General features: G+C 43.1%; 1 protein-coding gene across 1 annotated transcript in view; it reads left to right on the plus strand.

Annotated features, from left to right (window-relative positions):
- NUP153 (nucleoporin 153) overlaps nucleotides 1-21,623 on the plus strand; it is an 80,281-nt gene that overhangs the window by 11,911 nt on the left and 46,747 nt on the right. Inside the window, exons 2-7 of the mRNA XM_075826602.1 lie at nucleotides 8,899-9,121; nucleotides 9,333-9,584; nucleotides 9,687-9,814; nucleotides 11,331-11,456; nucleotides 13,681-13,797; nucleotides 14,204-14,245. Of these exons, the coding sequence (XP_075682717.1) occupies nucleotides 8,899-9,121; nucleotides 9,333-9,584; nucleotides 9,687-9,814; nucleotides 11,331-11,456; nucleotides 13,681-13,797; nucleotides 14,204-14,245 (888 nt within the window). The remainder of the gene's footprint in view (nucleotides 1-8,898; nucleotides 9,122-9,332; nucleotides 9,585-9,686; nucleotides 9,815-11,330; nucleotides 11,457-13,680; nucleotides 13,798-14,203; nucleotides 14,246-21,623) is intronic.

Here is a 21,623-nt window from a genome sequence, read left to right on the forward strand (position 1 = left end):
CTGAATTTCAATTTTATTCATTTTTTTTTCTGTAACACAGAAGGTTTTACCAGAGAAACACTACTAAATATGTATTGTCCAGATTCTGCAGTTTTTAGAAATGTCCCACATGTGGCCCTACTGCGCTCGTGGACTAAAACACAAGCCCTAGAAGCAAAGAAGCACCTAGTGCATTTTGAGTCCTCTTTTTTTATTAGAATATATTTTAGGCAGCATGCCAGGTTTGAAGAGGTGTTGAGGTGCCAAAACAGTAGGAATCCCCCAATAGTGACCCCATTTTGGAAACTACACCCCTCAAGGAATTCATTTAGGGTTGTTGTTACCATTTTGACCGCACAGTTTTTTCACAGCTCGTATTTGAATTGGGCTGTGAAATGAAAAAAATTTCATTTTTTCCAATAAAATGTCATTTGTGATCAAAATTTCTTATTTTCACAGGGAACAAAATACCCCATTTTGTTGCCCAATTTCTCCTGAGTGCATCAATACCCCATTTGTGGCAATAAACTGCCGTTTGGGCCCATGGGAGGCCTCAGAAGGGAAGGAGCGCTGTGTGTTCTTTGGAGTCCAGATTTTGCTGGATTGGTTTTCGGGTGCCATGTCGCATTTGCAGAGCCCCAGAGGTATCAAAGCAATAGAAACCAACCACAAATGACCCCATTTTGGAAAATACACCCCTCAAGGAATTCATTTATGGGTGTTGTGACCATTTTGACCCCATAGTTTTTTCACAGAACTTATTTGAATTGGGCTGGGAATGAAAAAAAATTTATTTTTTTCAAATATGTAGTTTTGGCTGAAAATTTCTTATTTTCACAAGAAACAAAATACCCCATTCTGTTGCGCAATTTGTTCTGAGTGCCGCAATACCCCATTTGTTGTGATAAACTGCCGTTTGGGCCCATGTGAGGGCTCAGAAGGAAAGGACCACCATTTGGCCTACTGGGGATTTTCTAGTGCGAAGTCATGTATGCAGAAGCCCCTGAGGTACCAGTACAGTTGAAACCCGCAAGAAGTGACCCCGTTTTAAAAACTACACCCTTAAGGCATTCATCTAGAGGTGTAGTGAGCATTTTTACCGGAGACGTACACCCCATAAACTGTAATGTGGGTTCTCCCGGGTATGGCAATACCCTACATGTGGCTGTTATCAGCTGCCTCGGCACACAGCAGGGCTCAGAGGGGAAAGACGAGGGGGGATAAGCTGTGCGGAGTGCATCAGGGTAAGTAAAATTGGGGTAAATTATAAACCAAGGGATGTATGATAAATTTTAAAACACTCTTTCATACAGAGCTCTGGTTATTCGGGACACATATCACATTGATATATTGTGTCCTCCCTTACCCCCTCTTATAGCAGACTTTGCACCTCTTTTGACTTTTTCCCTTCTTGCCAGTTTGGGGAACTGCTCTTGGAAAGTGTTGCCCTGGTACGATGCGCGTGGCCTGGCATCCAGAAGTACTGGGTGCCCCCCCTTCTTGGTCCCTAAAGATTAGGTTCTTGATAATCACCTCTTGAAATTCCAGGAAAGTTCCCGTCTGGCCTGCACATCGACGTAGCACGTACGCGTTGTACAATGCCATCTGTATGATGTGCCCGGCCAGCTTCTTATACCACACCGCATGGCGCTGTAGGGCTTCAGGGCTTGATCTTACAAGTCCATCCCTCCCATGTACCTATTGTAGTCCAGGATGCAGTCTGGTTTGGGGGTGGCCTTTCCTTCATATATCCTAAATCTGTAGGTATACCCTGATGCACTCTTGCACAGCTTATACATCTTCACGCCATACCTTGCACTCTTACCCGGCAGGTACTCGTGGAATTGAACCCTCCCTTTAAAATGTACCAGGGACTCATCAATAGAAATACACTTCTCGGGGGTGTATGCTTGGGAAAACCGGGCACTGGAATGGGCTAATAGGGGTCTCCGTTTATACAAACGGTCAAAACTGGGGTCATCTCGGGGTGGGCACGGCTCATTATCAGTATAATGTAGGAAGCGAAGAATTGCCTCATTTATTTATTTTTTTAGGTTACAGTTCAGTTCTGAAGTTGCTTTGAGGGGCCCATATATTAGAAACCCCTATCAAACACCCCATTTTAGAAACTAGACCCCTCAAAGTATTCACAACAGCATTTAGAAAGTTTATGAACCCTTTAGGTGTTTCACAGGAATTTAGAGCAAAGTAGAGGTGAAATTTAAATTTATTTTTTTTGTCAGAAAATCCTCTTTATACCATTTTTTTTATAACACAAAAGGATTTATCAGAGAAACGCAACTTAATACGTATTGCCCAGATTCTGCCGTTTTTAGAAATATCCCACATGTGGCCCTAGTGCGGTAATGGACTGAAGCCCCGGCCTCCGAAGCAAAGGAGCACCTAGTGGATTTTGCGGCCTCTTTTATATTAGGCACCATGTCTGGTTTGAAGAGGTCTTGTGGTGCCAAAACATTGGAAACCCCCCAAAAGTGACCCCAATTTGGAAACTAGACCCCTTGAGGAATGCATTGTAGTTTTCTTGGGGTGCATGCGGCTTTTTGATCAGTTTTTATTCTATTTTTAGGTGGCGTGGTGACTAAAAAACAGCAATTCTACTATTGTTTTTTATTTTTTTTTTTTTACTGCGTTCACCGTGCGCTATAAATGACACATTCACTTTATTCTGCGCGGCGATACGATTACGGCGATACCAGATATTTATAGTTTTTTTTATGTCTTATGGTGTTTGCACAATAAAATACGTTTTGTAAACAATCATTCACTTTTTGTGTTACCTTATTCTAAGAGCCATAATGTTTTTATTTTTCAAACAATAAAGCCGTGCGAAGACTTATTTTTTGCGTAACGAACTGTAGTTTCGATCAGGACCATTTTTCGGTACATGCGACTTTTTGATCTCTTTTTATTCCATTTTTGGGAGGTGAAGTGACCAAAGAATTGTGATTCTGGTACGGTTTATTATTATTTTATTTTACGGCGTTCACCGTGCGGGTTAAATAATGAAATAATTTTGTAGTTAAGGCTGTTACGGACGCGGCGATACCAATTATGTATAGTTTATTTGTTTATATATTTTTATTAATAATAAAGGACTGATAAGGGAAAAGGGGGGATTTTTACTTTTATTACTTTTTTAAATCTTTTATTTTCTTATTTTTACACATCTTTTTTTTTACTTTATTACTTTGTCCCACTAGGGGACATGAGGGCAGGAGGCCCTGATCGCTATTCTAATACACTGCACTACATGCGTAGTGCAGTGTATTAAAACTGTCAGCTACTCACTGACAGCAAGCATAGTGGGTCCTGACGTTGTCAGGACCCACTAGGCTTCCGTCTATGGCATGGCCGGACGCCATTGTTTGGTGTCCGGTTGCCATAGTCACCATCGCCGGCCGCTATCGCGTAGCAGGCCGGCGATGGCAGCTTAACCCCTAAAAAGCCGCGATCTCTATAGAACGCGGCTTTTAAGGGGTTAATCAGCGGGGACACAGCGATCGGTCCCCGCTGTAGGAGCTGTGACAGCTGCTGAACAAGACAGCAGCGTCACAGCTCCTGTATGTGTCGGGAGGACGGCCGAAATGGCCGTTACTCCCGAGACGTACTATTACGTCATGGAGCGCGAACGATACAGCTGCCATGACGTAATAGTACGTCAAGGAGCGGGAAGGGGTTAAAGAGGCTCTGTCACCAGATTTTGCAACCCCGATCTTCTATTGCAGCAGATCGGCGCTGCAATGTAGATTACAGTAACGTTTTTATTTTTAAAAAACAAGCATTTTTGGCCAAGTTATGACCATTTTTGTATTTATGCAAATGAGGCTTGCAAAAGTCCAAGTGGGCGTGTTTAAAGTAAAAGTCCAAGTGGGCGTGTATTATGTGCGTACATCGGGGCGTTTTTACTTCTTTTACTAGCTGGACGCTCTGAAGAGAAGTAACATCCTCTTCTCTTCAGAACGCCCAGCTTCTGCCAGATCACGCTGTGACGTCACTTCCCCAGGTCCTGCATCATGTCAGACGAGCGAGGACACATCGTCACCAGAGGCTACAGTTGATTCTGCATCAGCGTTTGCAGGTAAATCGATGTAGCTACTTACCTGCAAACGCTGATGCTGCTGCAGAATCAACTGTAGCCTCTGGTGCCGATGTGGCCGACACGATGCAGGACCTGTGAGTGACGTCACAGATCTGCACTGCCAGAAGCTGGGCGTTCTGAAGAGAAGTGGATGATACTTCTCATCAGAACGCCCAGCTAGTAAAAGTAGTAAAAACGCCCCGATGTACACACATAATACACGCCCACTTGGACTTTTACTTTTACTTTTCAACACGCCCAGTTGTACTTTTGCAAGCCTCATTTGCATAAATACAAAAATGGTCATAACTTGGCCAAAAATGCTCGTTTTTTAAAAATAAAAACGTTACTGTAATCTACATTGCAGCGCCTATCTGCTGCAATAGCAGATAGGGGTTGCAAAATCTGGTGACAGAGCCTCTTTAAGTATACAGTCTTTTAGGCTGTGTTCACACAGAGTTTTTTGCAGGAGGAAATTTCCTCCTGCAAAAACTGCTCCAGACGTTTTTTGCACAGTGGTTTGACAAAAACTCGTCAAAACAGTCGGCAAGGTTTTTTTCCCCCTTTCTGAGGCCTCATGCACACGAACGCATGTTTTTCCTCCCGTAAATACGGGTCCGGTGTCACACGTATTCGACACGTTTTGCACCAGTATTTATGGATCCGTGCCCGTAAATACGGTTCCGGTGTCACCCGTATTCCACCCGTATTTACGGGCACGTTTTCGATGCAAAATTGCACTGCACTAATCGGCAGCCCCTTCTCTCTATCAGTGCAGGATAGAGAGAAGGGGCAGCCCTTTCCGAGGTAAAAGTAAAAGAAATTCATACTTACCCGGCCGTTGTCTTGGTCACGCGTCCCTCTCGACATCCAGCCCGCCATCCCTGGATGACGCGGCAGTCCATGTGACCGCTGCAGCATGTGATTGGCTGCAGCGGTCACATGGGCTGAAACGTCATCCAGGAGTGTCGGGCCGGATGTGGAGAGGGACGCGTCACCAAGGCAACGGCCGGGAGACCGGACTGGAGAAAGCAAGAAGTTCTCGGTAAGTATGAACAGGTTTTTTTTTTTTTTTTGTTTTTTTTTCTTCTCAGGTTGCTCTATATTCTGATCGGAATTCACTGTCCAGGGTGCTGAAAGAGTTACTGCCGATCAGTTAACTCTTTCAGCACCCTGGACAGTGACTATTTACTGACGTCGCCTAGCAACGCTGCCGTAATGACGGGTGCACACATATAGCCACCCGTCATTACGGGAGCTCCATAGACTTCTATGGGCCTGCCCGTGCCTCAAGATAGGTCATGTCGTTGCTTTTTACCGTGACGCGGTTTTTCTGCTCGTGGTAAAAAAACTTGTCCGCCTCCCATTGAAATCAATGGGAGGCATTTTAGAGCGGTTTTTGACGAGTTTTGCGGAGCGGTTTCCACGCCAAAAAACTCAGTGTGAACAGGGCCTTAAAATCGCTTGCATAAGTAAAAGCAATCCAAAGTTAAAACCGCCAAAGGCTGGGTTCACACAGATATTTTTTTGCAGGCGGAAAATCTGCCTGCACGCCTATTTTCACTGTTTTTCACCCGCGGCCATTGGGCGCCACAGGCAAAAAAAGCCGCGAAATATGCTTTCTCTGCCTTCCATTGATGTCAATGGATGGTCAGAGGCGTAAACGCCCGAAGATAGGGCATGTTCCTTCTTTTTCCCGCGAGACGGTTTTTCTGCTCGTGGGAAAAAAAACGCCTCCGCCTCCCATTGAAATTAGTGGGAGGCATTTTCGGACTTTTGACGCGGTTTCTGCGTCAAAAAACGTAGACATTCCTTCCAGCCTGGACGGGATGTCTATTCACACTCCCAACACTTCGGTAACGTTTCTGTGGTACTTACAGCAGAGCAAATGTAATCTCGCGAGGTCACGCTGTAAATGACTGGTTACAGCGAGATTACGTCCTGGCTGGAAGGAATGTCTATTCACGGTCTAAACACTTCAGTAACGTTACTGTGTCCGTATAAGACAGCACATACTTATCTAACAGGATTCCTATGCGCTGAGTAAATGAATGGAGAGAAGTGCATGACGCTGATTGGTCAGCGTCATACACTCCTCTGTACAATGCCCACTTGGTCTAAAGTAAAAACACGCCCGCTTGGGCATTAAGAAAGTCATTAGCATAAAGCTAAAATCGCTAATAAAGTGGTAAAAATAGATTGTTTTTCTAAATAAAAAGCACTGCTGTCACCTACATTATAGCGCCGATCTTCTTATATAGGAGATAGAGGCTCTGTCACATTATAAGTGCCCTAAGTATGGATTTCATCCCTGATCCTGCAACTCTTAGGCCCCATGCACACACACACGTATTTTTTACTGTCCGTAAATACTGGTGTAAATACGGGTCCTTGGTCATACGTATTCGACCCGTATTGCACCAATATTTACGGACCCGTATCCGTAAATACGGGTCCGGTGTCACCCGTATTCCACCCGTATTTACGGGCACGTTTTCAATGCAAAATTGCCCTGCACTAACCGGCAGCCCTTCTCTCTATCAGTGCAGGATAGAGAGAAGGGACAGCCCTTTCCGTAGTAAAAGTAAAAGAAATTCATACTTTGTGACGCGTCCCTCTTTCGACATTCAGCCCGACCTCCCTGGATGACGCGGCAGTCCTTGTGACGGGAGCCCCATAGACTTCGATGGGCCTGCCCGTGCCGTAATTACGGCCTAAAATAAGAAATGTTCTATATTTTTCAACGGCCCGTGCACCTTCCCGTAAGCATACGGGGAGGTACCCGTGGCCAATAGAAGTCTATTACTGGCATTTTTACGTTTGTGTGCATGCCCCAGGGTATGTTCACACGCAAAAACTCAAACGTCTGAAAATACGGAGCTGTTTTCAAGGGAAAACCGCTCCTGATTTTCAGATGTTTTTTAAGCCACTCGCGATTTTCGCTGCGTTTTTTTACGCACGTTTTTTTTAGCTTTTTTCAATAGTCTATGAAAAAACGCTCAAAAAACGTCCCAAGAAGTGTCCTACACTTCTTTTTTGTGGTCGTTTTTTTACGCGGCCGTTTTTCAAAACTGGCGCGTAAAGAAACGACCCATCGGAACAGAACGCTGTTTTTCCCATTGATTTCAATGGGCAGATGTTTGGAGGCGCTCTGCTTCCGATTTGTCGGGCGTTTACGGCCTGAAGAACAACCGAAAACACTGTGTGAACATACCCTTATACAGAAACATATAGAATTTACCTGTACAGCTTCAATAAATGGAAGATGTGGCAAGTCTATTGTTTGGGCAGGGCTCGAAAGTATGTCTAAATGGTTGCAAATGCAACCACAAATTCTGAATTTCTTGTTCCAAGCCTTTAGCGATGGACCACTTGGCAGACTCATTTGACTTTGTGTTTTGATCCTTTTATTTTTTTTCTAATTACGGAATAGATGGTCAGAAATTTGGCTTCCTATAATAATTTTTTTGTAATTGTATTTAGTGTATGGCTTAGTGCTTGATATTTTCCATGAATGTTTCTGTAGGGCTGTCAGGGCTGGACCTGATCTCAATGGAAAATAGTTATAAAGAAAACCAGCTCCTTTTACAGCCTTAAACGCATGCACGTCTTTATTCTAATGCTATAGGAATGTGGCTCTTTATAATCGGTGCACAGAATCATCTAATGGATTGTGGCAGAACTGAAGTCTATTCATGGATTAAGGAAAAATGAGGACTTGAGTACTTGTTAATGATTTCCTAAACTTGAAAGGTTTTCTCCAGCTATTTGTTGTGGGTTCAAGGAAATCTGAGGAAAGTTTGGTAATACTTTTTTTTTTTTTTGCCAGCTGCAAACCACACTGTTGAGGGGATTGGCATTAGGTACAATAGCTTAGCTCCTCGTTCCATAATTCACTTAGGGTATGTGCACACACACTAATTACGTCCGTAATTGACGGACGTATTTCGGCCGCAAGTCCCGGACCGAACACAGTGCAGGGAGCCGGGCTCCTAGCATCATACTTATGTACGATGCTAGGAGTCCCTGCCTCGCTGCAGGACAACTGCCCCGTACTGTAATCATGTTTTCAGTACGGGACAGTTGTCCTGCAGCGAGGCAGGGACTCCTAGCATCGTACATAACTATGATGCTAGGAGCCCGGCTCCCTGCACTGTGTTCGGTCCGGGACTTGCGGCCGAAATACGTCCGTCAATTACGGACGTAATTAGTGTGTGTGCACATACCCTTACTTTTATAAAGGAGATACCTGGAAAAAAGCTGTTAATATATCTGTTCATTTGTGTCCCGTAAAACTTATCAGGCTTGTAAAGTTTTTACAATTTTTTTTATTTTTTTTTAAAATAATCTGTGCTCATCTCCATTCCCCCAACGCTGACCTACTGGTGGATCCACCTGACTGTTGCAGCCGATCAGAAGCCTCAGTGGTCACGTGCTGCATTCCTAGCATCAAATCACTGCGATGGGAGCCATCATGCCAGGAATACAGCACGTGACTGCTAAGGAATCCGCAGCATGTCAATTCTATTACAGATTTATTACGGGTTTATAGGGTGAGATATGCAACAAAATCCAACATTTGCATGTGTCTAGAAGAGATTATTTCATAAACCAGGGCATTGGTTCTCATGGCATTATAAGGGGATTTAGATTTCAAGGAGGGATAAGTTAGGCTAGGCTTTATGGGAAAAGATTAGTTTGTTGTGTAAAACTACTGTGTTCTCAGGTCTTGATTTTTTTTAATATTTTTTTTTTTGTCTGAATTTAAGGCCTTTATTTTGTCTGGAAAATTAAGGTGTCCTCCTTCTCCTCACATGCAGGGTATCATCAGCCGTGTCACAGATACTGTAAAGAATATTGTTCCAGCTTGGTTGCAGAGATATTTTAACAAAGAGGAAGAGGTGCCTGGCAGATCCTCAAACTTGGATCGCGTTGTAGACCGTGTTCATGATAGAGAAAACGAAGAGCAAAGTCAAGTCTATGTTCAGGATGACCTACCTGCAGATGGCAGAATCACTCCAGAGCCTGTTAGGACCCAGGAAGGTAGACCTGCCGATTTGTTGATTAAAATGTTTTTTAACTTCTCTCGCTTGGGCATGTGTAAAAACACAATTTTGTGGCGAATAAGTAGTGCTAGTCTGTATATTTATGTCTAAGTTGCTACAAATATGAAATATAGTAATCAAGTTTTCCAGATCTTTTTAAATTGGGCCAGATTTTTTTTATATTGAAGCTATAGTTCTAACTTTTTCAGATCTGTCAACAAGTCGGCTGACATTAAATCTGCCTGATGTGTTAACCCGGCCATCACTACACAGAGCTAACCTAAACTTCAACATCTTGGATTCTCCAGCACTTAATTGCCAACCCTCTACTTCTTCTTCTTCTTACCCTATTGGCACTTCAAATTTCTCACTGGTGAAGGAAATTAAGGACTCTACCTCTCAACACGACGATGATAACATTTCTACAACCAGTGGTTTTTCCTCACGAGCATCTGATAAAGGTAAGTGGCTTTGGGTTCATTTTAGTCCTCTTGTTTTGAATGGTGTTTATATAGTTTACAGAATTAAATTATATATTGAAAACGCTTTTTTTGTTTTGCCAGATATCATTATCACAAAGAGTATGAATGCACCCCCACTGTGGTCTCCTGAAGCTAATCTTTCACATAACTCTTCTATGAACTCCAGGAAACCAATGTTTAACCTTTCTACATTTGGAGCGCTGTCACCGGTATGCTCTTATGTTTAATGAACTTTTCTAATGTCCTTATTTTGTATGTTCTATTGAAACTTGACAGTGTTGCCCCAGGATTTAAATTCTTTAGAAATTCTTTATACGTTTTTCAACTGTCGTGTACATGTAGTGTGGAGTTGATACCGCATTCTACCAAGCTTTCGAGAACTAACTCTTGATAACTGATCTTAATTTAGTCACTGTTCGTATTAAAGAATTCAGTCACATCCACGTCCACATATAGCCAAACTTTTTGACACTGTAATTTAGCAAGTAAATGGTAAAGCGCTCAGGGTTACACTCTTGTTTCATTGAGTGGATATTCAGCCAACATAATTTGTATAGAATAGATCCTATACATATGGTAACATGCCAGACGTTTGCATTGGAGGTGGTCCGTAAGCTTGGACTCTTGCCTATCTTTAGAGGAAAGTTACCACCTTTATCCTTATGATGCCGGTGGTCAGAGGTACCACCAATTTGATATTTTGACATGTCCCCTTAAAGGGCTATTCCCAACGTAGACATTCGTAGGATCCCTGGGACCCGCACCTATATCGTGAACAGGGCTCACCTAAGCGGCGCTCGGCTGTAAACTTTAGGGTTTGTTTACACAGCATATGTTTGGGGCAGATAAATACGATGCTGATTTCAACAGAAAACCGCCTCTGAATCCAGCAGTTTTAGGAGCCGACTTTCAAAGCGTTTTTGAAAGTGTATTTTGAATTAATTTTTTTATAGCCTATTTACGAAGCGTTTTTTGTAGTGTCAATATAAAATCCGCTTGTAAAACACTTCAAGAAGTGACATGTCACTACTTTTTTACGAAGCGTATATTTTACGAGGCTTTTTTTTAAATTCGGCAGTGTAAAAATACGCCACATATGAATTTGTGTATTTCCCTTTTAAAATCTATGGGAAGCTGTATGGAGCCATAATTTAAATGTGTTTCGAAGCTTAAGGGTATGTTCACACGGGCTGTTTTCGGGCCGTAAACGTCCCGAAAAACGGCTGAAAAATCGGAACCAGAAAACCTACAAACATCTGCCCATTGTTTTCAATGGGAAATACGGCGTTTTGTTCCGACGGAGCGTTATTTTACGCCTCATTTTCAAATAATGTCACTTCTTGAGCCATTTTTTGGAGCAGATTTTCTTTCACTCAATAGAAAAACCGCTTCAAAAACGGCCATAAAAAACGCTAGTTGCTAAAAAACAGCTGAAAATCGGGGGCTGCTTTCCCTAGAAAACAGCTCCGTTTTTTTCAGCCGTATTTTGTTAACTCCCATAGAACAGAAAGGAGAGATCGGTGCGCGTGTGTGGCCCCCTTTTCACTAGTTCCTGCCTGGAATCTACAGCCAGTGGCCGCTTCACTAGGCGAAACGGGGGTGGACACTGCAAATTAATTGGTTATATTGACATGAGTCCAGTGTTGGTTAGTAATTGAGATTCTAAGTTAACTGCTGCTTTGTGAATTATGAAGCATGTGTATTAAAAATACTTTTTTTATGCAGTCTCTTGGAAACTCATCGGTCTTAAAATCCGGTCATCTTGGGGATTCTCCTTTCTATCCTGGAAAGACAACCTATGGAGGTGCGGCAGCTGCACGTACATCAAGAATCCGCAGCACTCCATATCAGGTAATTGTACAGCTGTTTTCAACTTCTATAAACATTCTGTTTTAAAAAAAAAATAAAAAATGGGGGAAACCATAGATTGTGATGAACTCAACCCAAATCTTAATTTTTGACACTTGGTTAACACTTGTGCCTTCTAGAACTTAATTTGAATTATTTTGGCCTAGCACTTTGTTATATGGATAAAGAGAGAGGCATTTTTGAAAACTAAAGAATCTCGAACTGCATTTTAACCTCTTGGTGTCATGTAACTGTACGTGATAGCCGCCAAGGGGAGTATGGCGTGCGCTCCATACTGAGCGAGGGTTGGCTATATGTTACAGCTGACACCCCACTGCAATGGGTAAAGATCACTATGTATCCACCCATTTAACCTCTTAGATAAGGTGGCATCTACGCCGTTAAAATAAGTGGGCAACCCCCTTCGACATGCTATAGGCCCACGTGACGCGGTCGCAAAGTGCTGATGGTTGTTATGGCAGCCTGAGGGCCTAATAAAGGCCTCCAGGTCTTCCATCATTGTACTCCTATGAAGCCCTGTCTCCAGCAGGGCTTAGTAGACTACTGTCAGTATAGCGGTATACTGTATTACGTTAGTATTGCAGTATATCATGCAAGCGATCGCTGGTTCAAGTCTCCTAAAGTAAAATAGTTAGGTTTTTTTATGTAAAAAAAATCCCCCTTTTCCCATTTTTTTTCACATTTTTTTCCCCCATAAAATAATGTTGAAAAAAATGTAAGAATTAACATAACTGGTGTTGCTGTGTCCGTAAAAGTCTGAACTATTACAATATAACGTTATTTAACCTGCTTGGTAAACGCCGTAAAATAATGTATACATTAAAAACGCCCAAATCCCTATTTTTTTTTTGTCCTCTTGGCTCCCTACTAAAAATGGAATAAAAAGTCATGTTCCCCAAAATGGTACCAATAAAAGCTATAGCTCGCCCCGCACAAAAATAAGCCCTTAGGGTATGTTCACACGACCTATTTTCAGACGTCATTCAGGCGTATTACGCCTGAAAAAACGTCTCCTCCATTACGCCTACAAACATCTGCCCATTGCTTGCAGTGGGAATTACGATGTTCTGTTCTCACGAGCCTTTATTTTACGCGTCGCTGTCAAAATACGTTGCGTAAAATGACGGCTCGTCAAAAGAATTGCAGGACACTCCTTGGGACGTTTTTGGAGGCGTTTTCTCATTGACTCTATTGAAAACCGCTCCAAAAATGGCCGTAAAAAACGCCACAAAAATCGCGAGTGGCTCAAAAAACGTCTGAAAATCAGGAGCTTTTTCCTCTTGAAAACGGCTCCGTATTTTGAGACTTTTTTTTTTGCTCACTGCGTGTGAACATACCCTTACACCGCTAAATCGACCAGAAAATCTATATTTTTTTAATACTTTTTTCTTTATAAGAGTGGTACAACATGACAAAACTATGAATTTGGTATCACCGTAATTGTATCGACACGTAGAATAGTCATGCCGTTTTTAGAACCGTATGTCGTAAATACAAAACCCAAAAAACAAGTGGAATCACTGTTTTTCCTATTCCACCCCATACATTTTTTTTTATGTTTCCCGCTACATTATATGGCACATTAAATAATGGCGTGAAAATTACAGCTTGATTATGGCTGTCAACCCAAAAAATAAAGATAAGACCTTTGGAAGGCGGAGAGAAAAAAAAATCTGAAAAATGGCTGCGTCTCCAAAGGGTTACACTTCATTTTTTATTCCTCAATGTGAAATGTCGTAGTAGATTTCTTCCCAGCTGCTGTTCTTTGCCTTCTCTTGGTTTGGCTTGATGTGCATGTTTTGAGAAGCACCTGTTGTCTGCTTGTCAACTTTATGCTTGTAGCAAGTCTCTCTGCCTGATTTGTGGGTTGACACCAATATGATTTATAAGAAGTGCGCGATGCTGAAATCTTAGATTGTCATTTTGGTTTAGTCCACTTTTGTTTTGGTTTTTTTATATATAAAGTAAGCCGTAAATGGGTTAAATTACTCGCCTTTTGAAATGCCTGACACTCATTCTGATGGTTTTGTGGTCCCGGTCTGTTTGATCACAATGTTATAGCAATTTTCGGGTTACCCTAACTCCTGCCCGCCTGCTAATCACTGGTAAATTCAGCTCACGTTTGCTACCTTTTCATGGGATTTGTCCTGACCTAAATATTGTTGCGTAATTACAAATTTATTTTTATTATTTATTTATTTTTTAGCCACCCATAAGAAGACAAGTGAAACCTAAGCCAGCAAATAATCAGTCTTATGGCGTTACAAGCTCCACTGCACGGAGAATTCTACAATCTTTGGAGAAGATGTCAAGCCCTTTGGCGGTAAATTGGCGACTACTATTGCTGCTAATAATGCTAATTGCATGTACTTCCTTACATAGTGTAACCACAAAACGCATTATTTATTTCTACAACTGCAATATAGACATGAAGATTTTACCAATAGTCTTGAAGTATAGGGACACTTGAAGGTGTCTTCAGGGCTCCTTACTTTCTGAAATGAAACTTTTAAAGTGTACTTTTGCTTTATTACCACAGTAGTACGTTATTACATGAAAGAATGTGTTACTGAGTGTTAATATGCACATAATGACACATTGCCTGATGCTGAAATGCCATGTCTCCGCTCTACCTGTACATGCTTTAATACTTGGTGAGTTGTGTAGAAATCTCAGTTGTAAGCTTTTATTTTGTATCCTCACGTGGTTTCCTTTTTGTTTGATTCCAGGATGCCAGGAGAATACCATCAATCTCCTCTCCGACATCATTGGTGAGTAGTTTGTGTTATTGACAGGAAAAATGTCTGATATAGACTTCCGCTGCTCAGTTAACTGCTGCCTTGATAAATAAGTCCACAAAAAAAATGTCATAACCTTACCCTTGTCATGGACCTGGGCGTTAAACCCATGCCATTGCTAATGTTTATTGCGGGTTTAGGGCTCCTGCAATCTGGCAGAAGCCGGTCGGGTGGCTGACTTTTAGATAAGGCCAGGGATCGAAGACGGTTTAGAACTGCTTCTGTCTACTTTCATCGTATGCTCGGTGCAGCAGTAATTCTGCTGCCTCTTGGACCCGACTATCACGTGCCATTAAACTTCCCCTGTAACTTGGGCGTCTAATGAAACAAAACGACATAACAAAAATTATAATTGATGAAAAATGTGTTCCCCCAGGGATTACTTTTTTTTTTGACATATTTATAAAAATATCAAACTATAAATAAAAAAATATATGCACTGATCAGCCATAACATTAAAACTACCTGCCTAATATTGTGTTGGCCCCCTCATGCCACCAAAACGGCCATGACCTGCTGCGGCATGGAGTCCACAAGACCTCTGAAGTATTCCTGTGGTATCTAGCACCAAGACTTCTAGTCCTGTAAGTTGCAAGGTTCTGTAAGTTCCCCGGATGGGACTTGTTTTACCAGCACATCCCACAGATGCTCGATCGGACTGAGAACTTGGAAATTTGGAGGCCAAGTAAACACCTTGAACGTTTTATCATTTTTACTTAAACCATTCCTGAGCTATTTCTGTTGCGTGGCAGGGCGCATTATCCTGCTGAAAGAGGCCACTGCCATTAGGTAATATCGTTGGCATAAAGAGGTGTTCTTGGTCTGCAACAATTTTTAGGTAGGTGGTACGTGTCAAAGTAACGTCATCATAAATGCCAGGACCCAAGATTTCACTGCAGGACATTGTACAGAGCATCAACCTATCTTTGCCGCCTTGCCTTCTACCCATAAAGCAACCTGGTGCCTACTTTTCCCCAGGTAAGTGACGCACACACCTGGCAGTCCACATGATTTAAAAATAAAACCGGATTCATGAGACAAGGCCACCTTCTTCCATGGTCCAGTTCTGATGCTCATGTGCCCATTGTAGGTGCTCCCAATGGTGGACAGGGGTCCGCATGGGCACTCTGACTGGTCTGTGGCTAAGCAAGCTGCGATGCACTGTCTTCTCACACCTTTCTGTCATTGCCATCATTGACTTTTTCAGCAGTTTTTGTGGTACTCTAGCTTTTTTGTGTCAGTGCACCAGACAGGCTGGCTAGCTTTCGCTCTACAGCATTAATGAACCTTGGGCACATATTACCCTGTCACCCGTTCACGAGTTGTCCTTTCTTGGACCACTTTTGGGAGGTACTAACCACTCCATCCTGGGAACAAAACCTGTTTTGGAGATGCTGTGACCCAGTCATATAGCCATTACAATTTGGCGCTTGTCATAGTTGCTCAGTCTTACGCTTGCCCATTTTTCCTGTGTTTAACACACAAACTTCAAGAACTGTTCACTTGCTGCCTAAAATACCTTACCCCTTGAAAGGTGCCATTTTAGCAAGATAATTGTTTTTTCCTTCATCTCATTTTGGGGACACGTAGTCTCCTACGGGAAATTCGCCCCCTGCAGGTGCCGAACTGATTCAGTCTTAAAGTGGCTATCCGGGGACCAAAAATTGCATTTGATATTTTTCTTTTTTTTAAAAGGTTTTCTTTATTAACTTTTTCTCAAAATACAATGTACAAAAGTGCAAAATTGCACACAAAAACATACATAGCATACTGACCAACCACACTAGTCGGCAATAACAATCAGAGAAAGATACAGTTACAATGCAAAAGCCGGCATGAAAACTTAACGGCTCACAGGTGCATATAAGTGTATTGCAAAGAAAGCAGGATCACCATTTGACCATCAGTATTGCCAAAAAAGACAAGACAGACAACCATTCACACTTCATTCACACCTGTCGATCAGACAGCAGTGTCCGAAATCTCCATCCATCTAGCCCATATCTTCCCGAATTTGTCATGACACCCTCTGCTAATGTATAACTTCTAATATAATGGTATATACTTATTTACCAATTGCAACCAATGTTCTATACTAGGACACACCGTGGCCTTCCATTCCATAATTATAACCTTCCGCGCACAGAACAAAACAAATCGGAAAAATATTTTGTCATAATAGCCTTGTACTATCTCATTCATAATGCCCAAGAGGCACACCTGAGGAGAGAGAACCCGGGGAAACTCGGTTATCATGCAGAAACTCTACAACCCTTGACCAGAATAGTGAAATCCTAGGACAGGACCATACACAGTGGAGGTACGTGCCAACATCCGACTGACACCTAAAACAGCTGTCCTACCCAGAGGCCCCAATTCTCTGAAGTCTAACCGGAGTATAGTAAATTCTGTGTAGAAACCGCGATTGTATTAAAAAATCTCGAGCACTAACTACTGAGTCAAAGAAGGAAAGCTCCACCTCCCTCCACTCCTCCGACAAATCAGGGATATCTCTCTTCCACCCCAGATACGCCTTATCAAAGGGACGTTTTACAGAGGACAGCAACAGGGCATACGTCTGAATAAGGGTCTTAGGAAGGTCTGGGGTGCCGAGCAGGTCCTCCAATCCGGAAAACCCCAAAGCTTGCGCGACAGATCCAAACTGAGCCGAGCAGGCATGTCTCAACTGGAGATCATGATAAAAAGCCGTCCTCGAGACCCCATACCTCTCCTCTAGCTCAGAAAAGGAAACAAACCCACTGTCCACAGAGTATATTTGGCCTAAAAATCGAACCTCTACCCCCGCCCACATCATCGCTCCCGGTAGGGACATCAGGTGAGGCAACCATGGATTGTGCCATAGCGGAGTCCTAGGGGAAACAGAAGAATCTGCAGTATCTTTTAGTAAGTACTGTGCCTTCTTCCAGGCATTCGCAATAGTTTTTAACGGTAATGGTGCCCGACACGAAGATTTAAACCTATATAAGAGGTTGGTAAGGCTCTCATGGGAGGTCATGAGTGTTCCAGCCAGTGCCGTGGCCGCATTACTTATGCATTTTATGTAAAAAGAAGTATCTTACTAATGTACTTGAATTTAAAATTCGGTGCTAAATGGTGCAGTTCAAACCCGGTGAATTGTTCCCAGAAGTCCTGTAGCTTTTCTAATAATGATGACGTGCCGACAGCCCCACGTGACTGAGGGCTTGCTTCTTGTGCTGTTCATGTCTGCGTGTTCTCAATGGAATAACCGCAAGGGGCTGTCACATTGCCTATTTCTGGAGTCCCCAAGCAGAGCATCAGCTAGCATTCTGCCCGGGACTCCAGCACTGCTCCTGACTTTTGGTCAGTGACTTCAGGGGTTTCCTATCGCTGGAGTTCCCGAGCAGAGCATCAATTGATTCTCTGCTCGTGGACTCCAGTACTGCTGCTGACGTCGCTGTCCATATGTGAGGCCGTGTCGGCGCGTCATCAATATTAGAAAAGCTACAGGACTTCCGGGAACAATTCACTGGGTTTGAACTGCACGTTTTAGTACTGAATTTTAAGTTAAAGTATATTAGTAAGTTACTTTTTTTACATAAAATTGCATCAATATTTTTTGGTCCCCGGATAACACCTTTTAATTTGGTGACCATAGAAAGCAGGCACTCCTGCGGATTCAGTAGACCATCTTCACTCTTCCTTTTTTTTTTTTGTGTCAATTTATTTTTTCTCTCCTAGTTTGGAAACTGAAGAGATGCTGTCCCGGTTTCCCCCTTTTTCTGGCGACTGCTCAGTTGCGACCTCACTCCGTTATTGTCCCTCTGCCAAAAAGACAAGAGTGCAAGCTCCTCTGTCCCTCACCAGCCTAAGGGTCACCCTTCTTGCTCCTTACCCGTGTCCCACCTTACCTACTGATTGCACACAGAGATGGGTTGTCCCTTCTGGCCTTATGCCTTTGGGAGGGAAGCTGATTGGACTTTAATGGGGGTTAGTATGCATAGATCCTCCAAATAATTGCCAGAGTTGGACCCTCCTGTCTGGCACCTGCCTAAGACTTCTACTTTTCCCATTGTAGACACTGCCTTGTTCCTCGATCCTTTGGACTGTCGCTCAGAGCCCTTCTCTAGGTCCTTCTTTAAAGCTACTGGCTCGGCCTTAAATCTGACTTTTGCTATTGCTTGATTCAGCAGAGCCTCCACTGAATGGGTTTGCTAATTCTGTTACGGTATTCTCTCTGGGGCACCACTGAAGAATTACTGGACCTCTCATCAGCTGTCTAATGCCACAAAATATCTGTGCGTAGACTCCCTGGATACAAGACTCCATGTAACTTCATGTCCCTGTTTGCCTGTTCCATCTGCGCTTTACTGTACTCCCTCACCATTTTCAGTTTGTGGACCTCCCATTTGGCCTGTCGATGGCTCCACAGGTTTTCACCAAAATCCCCTCAGTTGTACTGGTGCTCCTGGGGGGCGGGTTCAGTTGTCTCCTACCTTGACAACATATTGATCAAATCCTCTTTTCAGGTAGGACAACTTTGCCAATCTACCGATCCCTCTGGATACCCTGGCCTGGTTGGATTATCAACCACTCCCAAGTGCTGCCTGACTCCTTGTCGGCGGATTTCCCTCTTGGGAATGATGTTCGATACTCAATCGTCTCGGATGATTCTTTGTCTGTCCTACAGCAGTTTGTATGGACTCTGCAGAGGGGGCTCCCACCTCTCTACTCTTTTGCATGAGGGCCCTGGGCACTTTGGTTGCTTCAATCGAGGCCATTCATTCTGCTCATTTTCACACTTGTCTGCTTCATAAGGTGATTCTCTCCCGGTGGAACAGATTTCCATCAACTTCCTGGAATTGAGTGATCGTCCTTTTTCTCTTTCATTGGGCGACTCTTCTATCGTGCTGCCAAGTCCAGGTGGATAATGTCATGACAGTACCCTATTTGAATCACCAGAGACAGACGCAGACTTAATCGGCCATGGCAGATGCCATGATATTCTGGAGTGGGCGGAGATTCATCTTTCTGCTCTCTTGGCTGTGCACATCCCAGCCATCGACTGTTTTAGTTGCGGTGTTCCTCAGTTGCGAACAGGTTGATGCAGGGGAGTAGTCTCTTTAACATGAGGTGATCGACCAGATTTGCCCCATGTCCAGGTTCACCCGGAAAGTTCCCTAATTCATATCTTGGCCTTGGGATCCCGGAGCATGCGTGGTAGACGCTCTGGTCTCCATGGGACCAGTTCAACCTGATTGATTTCTTCCTTCTTTGGCTAGCATTGAAGCTGTATTTATGCTGGTTCAAGGATCTGAGTCTTTTTTTTTTTTTTTCTCTTTTCTCTTTATCCAGGATTCTGTTCCTCCAGGAAAATGTTGGATTGTGCTCTTGTCCTCATTTCTTAACTTGCAGGTGTCTGCATTGTCCATACCCCAACAGAGTGCATGCGTGTAAATCTGATCAGACTTTTTTTTTTCCCTGCAAGGGGGTTATCCACGCACCCCCCCCCCCTTTTGGTCCTCAATTCCTACCTGCGATCGGACCTTGGTTCTCACCACACTGCAGTAGTCTGAGTATTAATCTCTGCGAGAAATCTCCTAATCTGGAAGGTGGTGTTGTTTGTGGTGGGGACCTCTATCCGGAGGGTTTCTTAACGGACTTCTGTGTCCTGACGTTCACCGTATTTAACACTCTATTGGGATATGGCAGGGTTGCGTACTGTGCCCTCTTTTTTTTGCCCAAGGTGGTATAGTCCTTACACCTTTTAACAAGAATATTGTTTTTTCATCCTTTTGCCCATCTCCAGTGCATCCTAAGGAATGCTCTCTTCACAATATGTATGTTCCGCGCCTTGAGGGTCTTGCTTTCACTAACTACTTTTGTCTGCAGACGGGACTACTGGTTTCTGGTCGAGGAAGGGCTTGGCGACCTATAAGGCTACTATCACTTGATGAAATTAATTCAGTTGACCATTCGCAAGATCTACCTGGTCAAGGGGAGGGAACCCCTGTTGCAGATTATGTCCCAATGCCGGTTGGTGCTCCCTGGGTTGTGTGCCATCAGGCTTCTGCTTTTCAGGTGTGCAATGTGGCTACCTGATCTTCTCTGCACACGTTTACAAAGTTCTACAGGGTCTTGCAGACATCAATTTTTTTTTATTCTTCTCTTCCGATGCCTGGGGACTGAGTGCTCACTGTAAAATATTTTTCTCGTCCAGGCAATTGGGGGGACGGGACACAGCTCCCACACATTTGTTTCCACAGTTGATGTGGTTCGTTACATTTGGCTTCTTATCTGGTTCTGATATTGCTCTTTCTTTACCTTGTGTTCTGATTCTCCTTCTGCTACTATACAAACTGAATTAGTGCTTGTTGGAGGGGCCAACACTTTTTTTTTTAAATATTCGTGTCACGCCTAGTGGCAACAATATATACCCACAGACTATATCCCACAATGGACTGGATGAGTAAAGGATTTTTACTGTGAGTGCTTCAAGAAAATACTCTTATTTACTTCTCCTATTGGTGTTTTTAATATTCTCGCTGATCAGTGTATTGAAGTCTGGTCATTTAGGACCAAAACACTCAGGTCGGTAAGAGGTTCACATGCCTGTAATGGTATTGGATACAGTAAAACAAATATGGTCAGAGCGTAGTCCGTAGAACTTTTGGTATGCAGTGATACACTGGTATTATAGAAGAAAAAGGTATCGAACACTTGGTTTAGTACAAGGCACCCGGCAAATGTCACAAATGATTTTCTCTTAGAAGTTTTGAACTGAATATAGAAGCTCATAGTCATACCAAAGGGCCTGAGTTTGGCTCAAAACGCATAAGAAAAAGTTCACTCATTGGTTGCTTTATACTGAATGAAGGACTGATTTTAGCCAAAAGAAGTGCTGGAGAATGTTTTTATTCTATTAAAAGTAAAGGTGTTTAGTTTTACTCACATTAAGGAGTTCCTCTGGGCACAACATTTTTATCCAGCGTGCAACAGCGAGCCCCTTTCTGCATAAGTAGGAATTGACCTGCTTGCCTGGCTCTTGTGTTAGTTGACCGCAGGTCCACAGAATCTGCATTTCTCTGGACTTTTTTTTTGCTCTTGAACATTCATGAGAATAACTCACTGATCATGTGCATATCACTATCCGCTGTTTTTGTTTTTTTTAATGGATGTTTTGTGGAATTTAGTGAATAGCTTTTAGGTAATTGTGGTGTGAGGGGACTTCTCATCTACTAAAGCAGTGATCCCCAACCACCGGGCCACGGATCATTTGGTACCGGGTTGTGGGATCTGGTATCCGCCCCGGTGGCCTCAGGGAGTTTCAGCCGAAAAAAACGCACCAAACTGGTGCAGTTTTTCGCCCGCA

This window comes from Rhinoderma darwinii, chromosome 5 (assembly GCF_050947455.1).
Source record: "Rhinoderma darwinii isolate aRhiDar2 chromosome 5, aRhiDar2.hap1, whole genome shotgun sequence".
In the NCBI taxonomy this organism is placed as follows: Eukaryota; Metazoa; Chordata; class Amphibia; order Anura; family Rhinodermatidae; genus Rhinoderma; species Rhinoderma darwinii.